Raw genomic sequence first — 9,641 nt, 5'->3', positions numbered from 1 at the left:
CTGCAGAAATCTGTTGCTCTTACACAACTTAGAACTGCTGCCAGCAATCACAGCAAAAACAAAAATATGATTTTAAAGTACTCTTCTATTGACTTATTGTTTTGGACAACATATGCACACAAAAAACACACACACGGAGTCCTGACAGCTTCCGAACATCTCAGGATAAAAATAAGTTATGAAAATTATTTCACACAACAAGCTCCAACTCAAACTGCAAATTATTCATGTAATAAATCAGAACACCAAACACTTACAACCACATTTTATTTACATCACAAAATCACTCTGCATTTTCCACATACTGTAATCAATAGATATCTGCTACATTATGTATAAAATATTGGGTTCACAGTCTTGAGAATTTTACAGAAGTTCACTTGTACTACACAGGATCAATATTTAAACGTTCAGCATCACCTGAAGCAGAGCTCAGCAGTTTTACTTTTGAAGTTTTTATGATGGTTAAAGTCCTTCAAGGATAATCACAATTTATACTATTGGTTAATTTCACTTCCATATTTTTAGAAGTAAGAAAAATGTAACCACCTGTTATAAATAAATAGAATAAACCAGAAATGGTTGCAAGTGTTTTTACACTTATACCACCTTTATTTTTAACCAGACTAAAATATCAATATTTGTAGTAGTTTCAGCTACCTGTTTTCTAAACGGTCTTCTGTTTTGGAGTCTTTTCTTTTCCAAAGATTTCCAAGCATAATCCCTATGAAGAGCAGAATTCCTACAGTACGATTTGAAGTAAACTTCTTCCAACAGTCTTCAGGTTTGTCTATATTCAAAGTGTAAATCTGTGAAAGTGTAGAAGTACAGTATAATATTCCATCGTTATTATTCTGTTCTGCAATCACAAACATCACTTAGCCAAAAAAAAAAAAAAAAAGTCTGCACCTTGAAAAACTGAATCTCAAATTCTAAAGTCTACCTGAAGCTCCATAATAAACAGTAATACTCTGTGCCTACATAGGTTTTTGTTGCACGAGTGGTATCTACATTGACCTGACAGTTTTCTTGAATTAGAGCATACAGCAGAAAAGTAAAGTATTTCATACAGACATGATTCCTGGACCTTCCCAGTGAAGCACATAATAAACAGTCTAAATCTTTAACTGTCTGGCCTGTTTTTTTAGAAACATAAAAATATCTAGGCATGCGAACAAGTCTTTCTGAGATTTTTCCTCAACAGATAGGCATCTAATTCTTCAATGGGAAGTTAAAAGAAATGCTATCTCCTTGTACATTTTGGAATTTAAAACATAAAATGGTGGCCTATGTTTCAGTAGAAACAAGCCAATGGAGAGAATGCAGTGAATCTAGTTAACTGTAATGCACAAGAAGCTGCCTTGTCACACAGGGCTGGTTTAATCCAGTTGCTCTTAAGCGCATTTCTATAATTCTGTTGTGCATCAAAAATTAAACACAGTGCAAAAGCCTTCTCGACAGAGTGACAGAGGAAATGTTAAACAAAACAGAGGAAAGGATTAGTAGTACAACCCCGCCCAAAATACAGCAAAGCCACACACCCAAAACTTTGCAATTCACCCTCTGAAAAAGTCAAAACAGAGAGCACCCAACTAAAAGAAATGAAAGTTAGCCCTTCCTTGATGAACCCATTTCTCTACCAGTTGTGGTTTCTGCAGTTGTGTGGAGACGACAGGGCTGCTTCATGAACCCGAAACACTGTCCATGAGGTTCTAAAATATGGTGTTATCCACAACCTTAAAAAAATCTGCAAGCCCCTCAAGCGCAGATTTAAAACACATAAATTTGAAACACTGAACTGAGAAATAAAATTCAACAGCAACCAAGTCATGAGATGCACCTTTAGAAATGCACAGCAAATAGAGATGTTATTTTTCTGTTGGTAAGCTTCTTTAATAGGACGGAAACTTGTCATATCCATGACCTGAACTCCTCTATTTTTACTTAAGACAGTGATTCAGGCAAAAATTAAATGGTTTAAGGAAAAGCTAACCCTTGTTGCGGCTTACTGAGCTTTTTAAAATCAGTTAGATAACTGGATGTTCAAAAATGTTGAACAAAAAAGTAAGCATGAAAATGCTTATGTAGAACTAATATTAAAAAGATCACTCAAAAAGAAGAGCTCTTTGTTACACAGATTTTGGTAATCTAGAGAGTTCCTGTACAATCTTCTTCACTTACATCTAGTAGATCTGCATCCTTGGGCATAAAAATCCTCTGTTTGTAGGAAACTTATCCGCATTTCTGCCAGAACTACAGTTTACAGCCACTGCTGGCAATTCAAACTTTGAATGATTATACAGTGAAATGTAGCACTTTTTCCAAAGGTTTCTAAGCACAATCCTCGTGAACAGCAGTGGCTGAAAAGCACCAAACTGCCTTATCACAAGAATTCTCTTATACACAGTTATGTATAATATCTATAAGCCACATGAGCTTCCCACTAAAGTGCTACTTAAGTCTAGTGTGCTTTAACATACAGATCAGCTGCTGTTTTCATGCCAAGTTACATGTTCATCAAACACTTCGCTTCTCAGACTGCTTATAGTTTTACTATTTGCAATGCACAGACTCCTTAATTATCACTCACCTATTAAGACCAACAATTAATTTTCTATAGACTAGCTTGTTACTTCAATACTATACCAGACAGTCATTAATAATTTTAAAAATCATTAGGATTCAGAAAGAACAGAGTAAAAAGACCCTATTCACTTCCTTTTTGGACAAAGTTGATTTTCAGTTTTACTGTTTTTCATTAGAATTTCTAAACTAAAATAAATACAAGACTGAATTGAATTGTTCTCAGGTACAAAAGGATCTGTGAACTACAACAATCAATTACTATAAAATTGTAATATTAACATCTGCCCTGGGGGTAGAGAAAAAGCCATGTGAAGTTTTGTTATACTGTCAAATCCCAGACTGATGCGCTAGGGCACAGTAGAGGAATATTGTTTAGATGCACAATTAACCATCTCTGGAAGACAAGATACAACACTCTTTTTTTATACAGCTATGGTACAGCATGTTGTAGAAAAAATCTGCACGTGCCTGGTACAGTAGACCACTTAGCCTTTTAAATGAACATAATAGATTGCAATCGCAATCTTAATCATATGCCTAAGCCACAGTGAGAACTATATCAGAACAGTAGAAATTGCAAAATCTTATTTCATATTGAAAGTGGATCTAGCTACAGTTGTTACTGAAAGTGAGAAGTGTTCCCTTGAGATCATAGCCAAAGTTCTTTCAAATGGGAACAGACTGAAGAACAGTTCTCTACAGTCTATGTGCCACTGGAGTTTCTCAAAAGTAATCTCTGCAAAAGGTACTGCAGAGAAGCAAGCTTACAGTTAGAAGGCTTAAATTCTATTTACAGGAATTTACAAGCAAATTTTCAGGTAGTCTGCAAATTGATAAGGGTTAAAAAGCAGTCTAGTTTCTTATCAAGAACTTCCACATAGAAAAAGTATAAATAAATCAATCAAACCTGGTGTGCTAAGTGAGCACCTACAGCAGCCACAGCTGAGTAATAAGGGAAAGTCTGGTTACAATTCATTCCTGCCATGCACAAGCCCAAGATCATTGCAACGCTGAAGCCACTGAGCCACTGCTTCGTATCTTCATTGAACTGTAACGCTGTTGACTTCACACCAATGAGGATGTCATCTTTCTTATCCTAAAACAAAAGAACAAATTGCAAAAAAAATCCAGAATCCAAATGTTATGTCATAAGGGAAAAAAATGGTCCTCGCTAATATTACAAATGCTTCTTATTTAGGAACCCCATTTAAGCCTCTCTATAGATCCCTAAATTAAAAGATTGATCCTCAGAGCTACTTTGGTACCCAATCGCTAATAGCATCAAAGTTATTTACACAGGGCATGTATGTGTAGGTACACCACACCAATTACACTCCAAATGCTGTGCATACTAGGTTGAATGTTTAAACACGGAAAAAAAAAGTCCCAGGAACTTTTTATTTTTTCCTAGCTTAGATCACTCAAGGGTGAAGAACTGCAACAGGTTAGTACTGTTTGAATCCAAAGTAGTAAATCAAGCATGCAAATATACACAAATATCTAAAAGTTCCAACCATTACTCTACCTGATGAGCGTAAATGGTATCATATACCAGCGTCCACATAACTCCAGCTAAGTACAAAGGCAAACACACAGACCACTCACAAGACCCTTTGATGGCCGACCACCCAAGAAGGGCTCCCCAATTAAACGCAAGTCCTAAAAGCAGAGGGAGAGTTAAAAAAAAAATCAATCAATCAAACAAAAAGAGCTAAAAGTGTGCCAGGAGAGATCTAAATTACATCTGTAGAATTAAATATTCTTTGCTTGATGGTGTATCAGGTAAGCAGGTTTTTCTACACACACTAGTATCTCTATTTTCTAGCACATTTTTTCAGTCAGATAATAAATACAAGTAACTTGACATTAAATACACTGGACATGCATGGAGAAGTATACACAGCTACATATTTTTCCCCCATTTAAATCTGATGTCAAAAGCATAGGGAGAAATTTGCTTTTGAGTGTATTCAGACAATGCATCTAAAGTTAAAACGCTGCAAAAGAATACACAGCAAATGACAGTAATTAAGGGCTGAAAATCATAATTTTGACTGAAAAGCTGAAGGTAGCTGAAACGTAAAGGCAGGATATTGAGAGATGTCTTAGGGCTCCAGTGGAAATACAAGTGCAGTCAGTTTCCCTGCAGTAGTTATATTAGAGACTGAAGACTGCAATGGAGGGCAAATGCACATTTAAGAAAGGTTTCAAGATAACCTCAAAACTACAGCTGATTCTGACGTGACAAATACTGTCTCTCAAGACAGGAAGAGAAATTGTTTATTAACAGAAAAACTAAACAAATCCTAATTCTTAGATATCTTATAAATTGTCGTGCTTCTGGCACAACACAACTTTATCTGTAAGGTATTTCTATGTTAATATATATAAAATCAGATGGCTGAAGTTCAATTTCTAATTTCTAAAACAACCTAAAAACTGTACCTGAAAACAGTAAAAACATTTTAAACTTACCCAAAACTAACTGTGGCCAATATGTTATTCTCTTCATCAGAGGATAGGTGATCACAAGAGACAAGGAGGCTGCTCCCAGAATAATACTGTAAGAAGTATTAAGACGTTTTGTTACTTTCTAGTCTAAGAATCACAAGTCATTACACAGCACTGCAAGTGCTGTTCATAGTACTGGACTGAGTATTTTACTTTCAGCTACAATGTAATGGTTAAATACCTCCTCTCTCTGTCCCCACCCACCCAAACCTCTTCTGTTGAAACCTCTGTTTAACACAGAGTCCAGAAATGAAATTTAGAAGAATAAAAGATCACTTATAAATCACCTGTAGTAATTCAGACACAGAAGCACACAAAGAGCCAAGCTAAGTTGTCCTCCAAGAAAAACAAAGGACTGAAAAGTAGAGATATCTCCAGCTGCTAGAGGTCTACCTGCTGTCCTTGCAACCTAAACCAAAAAAAAAAAATGTTAATACTAAATTAAGTAAGTTCAAATTTGTCATAAAATTAAGTGTCATGCCACTGGCATGAAAGTGAAAAAATAAAGCATAAACAGGTCACAAAAGGAATGAGACAGGGTTCCTCCAAGAATACTAACTCAGTGTATCATCACAACCATGAGAAGTATTTCTAAGCGATAATACTTCTAACAGAAGGATGTTGCCTTCAAAAATTAAAGCAGAAATAAAATGCCACTTACATACAATGATATGCACATAAGATATAAGATGAGATATACTGCACGTATACAGAAATCTTGCATGTGAATTTTATTAACTGAACAAAAATCTTGTAAAATTTAAAAGGTTAAATGCTGAGAGCTAACTATCCCAATAAAAGAGGAGCAACTTTTCTGTGATCAAGGTGATTATGGTGATGATTTTAGATCCTAAAGATTCTGTGCTTCTCTATTACTGAAATATTAAGAATGCCACACATAGCCATTGCTAATAACAGTAACAAAAAAATTAATTTAGCTCTAATCAGGGCATAAAAGAGTTTAGAATCTCCCTCAGAAGCAGAGAAATCAAGGCAAATAAAGGAAGAAAGAAACATCAGAACAAAGTGTAAAGTCTTTTAGTTTGTTTTTCCCGTCTCATTACTCAGTTACACCAAACTTCAGATACTGTTTTGGCAGTTTAAACAATGTAAAAGGTTGTTACTTAAACATGCACATCTTAACAAATTTGTGACCAATTCATGATCCTGTGTTTATGGGATGTTAAAAAAAAAGAAAAAAAAAGTTACGCTTATCAAATGATCAAGAATATAAAAAACAAAAAACAAAGACATCACCGACATCACCAACATCACAACTCAACATTCTGTTATCAGTCTAGCCTCAAGCATACTATAGATTTGAGGCTTGTGGAGAAATTGCTGTTGTGGAAAAGTATTTAAAACCTTTACATTTATCCGTGAACGAAGTCATAATACCGTAATTCCATTTTGCTAAACACAATTCCCGCTCTGTAATATCATGTTGACACATGGAGTTGTTCATAAATGTGGAGCCCTAAACCATCCAAAGATACCACAAAACTGTACTGAATTATTTGTTTCCCACAGCATTAATGCAACACTGCTGTCAGGACAACTTCACACATCAGACGGGCTTATTATCCTGTCACTTGCCAGCACCAAATACCCCAAACCTAAGAAAAAAATATAAGAACAGGAAATAGCACAAGCAATTATCACCCTTCACCAGGATACTTTCTGAGCCTGCACCTGTGTATATTTCAAAATCTGACATTAGGCACTCACTGCCTTCGGTTCAGACAATTTTTTCTTCCCTCTCGTGAACAAAACAGAGGAAAAAATGACAATAAATAGAAAAGAAGATACGTTCTTAACTTTAGCATGATAATGGTCATTTTCATGAAGAAATTAAGGATACCAAAAGAAAATCCGCTCCTGAAAATTTACAAAAACCACATAAACGGTTCTTGAGTAAACTGTAACTTGCAAGTCACAGAATCACAGAACAGTTGAGGCTGGAGGGACCTCTGGAGATCATCCAGTCCAAGCCCCCTGCTCAAGCAGGGGCACTTAGAGCACACTGCACAGGATTGCATTCAGGCGGTTTTGAGTGTCTCCAGAGAAGGAGACTCCACAACCTCTCTGGGCAATCTGTTCCCTCACAGGAAAGAAGTTTTTCCTCATATTCAGATGCAACTTCCTACATTTCCATTTGTGCCCGTTGCCTCTTGGCCTGTGGCTGGGCATCAATGAGAAGAGTCTGACCCCACCCTCTTGACACTCTCCCTTCAGATATACATTTTGATAAAGTCCCCTCTCAGTATTCTCTTCTCCAGGCTGAACAGGCCTAGCTCTTGCAGCCTTTCCTCTTAAGAGAGATGCTCCAGTCCCTTCTTTATCTTTGCAGCTCTCTGCTGGTCTCACTGCAATAGTTCCATGTCTCTCTTGTACTGGGGAGCCCAGAACTGGACACAGCACTCCAGATGAGGCCTCACCAGGGCTGAGTAGAGAGGCAGGATCACCTCCCTCGACCTGCTGGCAACGCTCTTCCTAATGCACCCCAGGACACCATTGACCTTCTTGGCCACAAGGGCACATTGCTGCCTTATGGTCACTTTGTCATGCACCAGCACTCCCAGGACCTTCTCCACAGATCTGCTTTCCAGCAGGGCAGCCCCCAGCCTGTACTGGTGCACAGTTATTCCTCCTGGGGTGCAGGGCCCTGCACTTGCCCTTGTTTAATTTCATGAGGTTCCCCTCTGCCCAACACTCCACCATGTCCAGGTCCCTCTGAACGGCAGCACAGCCCTCTGGTGTCTCAGCGGCTCCTCCCAGATCAGTATCATTGCAAACTTGCTGAGGAGGCACTCTTACACTTCATCCAGATCACTGATGAGTAAGCTGAGCAAGACTGGGCTCAGTACTGACCTCTGGGGGGCACAGATAGCTACAGGCCTCCAATTAGACTTTGCACCACTGAGCACAACCGTCTGAGCTCTGGCTTTCAGCCAGTTCCTGATTCACCTCACTGACAGCTCACCTAGCTATAAAATGTAGCAGACAGGTTATTTATTTTACTCTGATTTACAGCAGAGAGTTGAAAAAAATAAATATATTTTGCGCAAGTACTACATTCATCTGACATCATATGATTAGCTTACACAGAGGTACATATTCTAGAAGACTTACTATAATCCAACATAAAGTAATAAAAAGATAAAACAATTATACCATTCTAGTGTGAAATGTAGACAAATGAATTGCATCTCAAAGAGAAACATGGAAGAATTTCCAAACTGGGGAAAAAATGAATTTGCATGGAGTACTACATGCGCTTTGGGCATGAAAGTAATTATCATGTTCTAGATGAAAGATTTGTTAAATAACCAACAATTCACTTCCTTATCAAACGTTATGAGCCCGCCTGGACTTTTCAAGTCCACAGGGACTTCTCTACCTTTTTGTCATAGTCCTGATCCCACATGTCGTTAATTGTGCAGCCTGCTCCACGCATCAGAACTGCTCCCGTCCCAAACAAGGACAGCATATACCAGTCTGGAAGACATCCCGGCTCTGCTGCCAGGCCTATACTCCAGGTGCACGGCAAATATAACAACCACGTCCCTGGGAGAAAACAAAACAAAACAAAAAACAACAAATACGGAAAAGGATTAGGGAAGAAATGATGATAATCCTTGAAGAGAGAAATGCTGGAAGAATTTACCGGCGCTTCCCGCGCCAGCTTTCCTGCCCACAGCGTCATTGTGGGGGGCGCTGCCCCCCGCCTCCGGCCCACCCTCCCGAAGGTTTGCAACGGCCCCAACGGTCGGCGCAGCCCCTAACGGCGTGCGGCAGCGTCGCCATGGCGACGACGGCCTCGTCGCCATGGAGACCACGCCGTTACGTCACCACGTCGGCGCCGTCGCCATGGCTGCCGACCCCGCAGCCGCCCCACCCCGCCCGACTCACCGGCGGGCTGGTGCAGCCGCATGAGGCGCAAGTAAGGCCGCACGGGGCCCGGCGCGGCGCGCACCAGCTCCGCCGCCGAAAAACTGAGCGGCCGCGGGGGTCCCGGCGGCGCTAGAAGGCGGCGCGGCGGGAAGGCGGCGAAGGGCGGGCGGGCGGCGCGGAGGCCCCGGCCCAGCCGCGCTAGGAGCGCCGCCATCTTCCCTTCGCCGCCGGGCGGGGCGGGACTTCCGGCGTGCTGACGACAGGCGCAGCCGGAGCGCGCATGCGCAGAGCGCCGGGCCTGCGCGGGGCTGCGCTCACGCGGGGGAGTTTCAGTGAAAACTACCCGAAGAGTATAAATTAGTTTAATAAAAATATTCATATGTAAAACTCACATACACGCGTTAAAATAAACAAAGCTGTTAGGAAGCTCTAAAAAGAAGCTGCCACGCAAAGAATAAAATTTATGTCTAGGTTGTAACAATATTGACAGATATTTTTTCCCCCGTCACCTTACGCTGTGTGTTTACTTCTGCTGTTGGACTTGGACAACGTGAAGAAAAAAAAGCCCATCCAGTTTTTCACCTATATTACTTCCTGGTATATAAGCCTTAGCACACTACTCCTACACTGGAGATGCAAATATACCTTTG

The 9,641-nt window shown here is 39.9% G+C and overlaps 1 protein-coding gene across 1 annotated transcript; it reads right to left on the bottom strand.

Annotated features, from left to right (window-relative positions):
• Positions 1–249: 249 nt before the first annotated feature.
• COQ2 (coenzyme Q2, polyprenyltransferase) lies at positions 250–9,205 on the bottom strand. The gene is made up of 7 exons (XM_062575116.1): positions 9,010–9,205; positions 8,498–8,664; positions 5,385–5,506; positions 5,062–5,147; positions 4,112–4,245; positions 3,494–3,682; positions 250–809 (listed from the first exon to the last, which is right to left on the bottom strand). Exons 1-7 carry the CDS (start codon positions 9,203–9,205, stop codon positions 657–659), a joined length of 1,047 nt encoding a protein of 348 aa, XP_062431100.1. The 3' UTR covers positions 250–656.
• Between the last annotated feature and the right edge of the window lie 436 nt (positions 9,206–9,641).

This window comes from Rhea pennata, chromosome 4 (assembly GCF_028389875.1).
Source record: "Rhea pennata isolate bPtePen1 chromosome 4, bPtePen1.pri, whole genome shotgun sequence".
NCBI classification, from domain to species: domain Eukaryota; kingdom Metazoa; phylum Chordata; class Aves; order Rheiformes; family Rheidae; genus Rhea; species Rhea pennata.
The sequence above is the reverse complement of the archived record's forward strand: the minus strand, read 5'-3'. Positions and strand labels throughout refer to the sequence as shown.

Bases quoted from the DNA above. Each gene is read 5' to 3' on its own strand.
- COQ2 (XM_062575116.1), bottom strand. From the start codon at position 9,205: ATGGCGGCGCTCCTAGCGCGGCTGGGCCGGGGCCTCCGCGCCGCCCGC. The intron at 5,148-5,384 runs GTGATTTATAAG...TACTTCTTACAG, and splicing joins CTGTGTCTGAATTACTACAG to TATTATTCTGGGAGCAGCCT. The intron at 3,683-4,111 runs GTAGAGTAATGG...CTTTTGTTTTAG, and splicing joins ATACCATTTACGCTCATCAG to GATAAGAAAGATGACATCCT.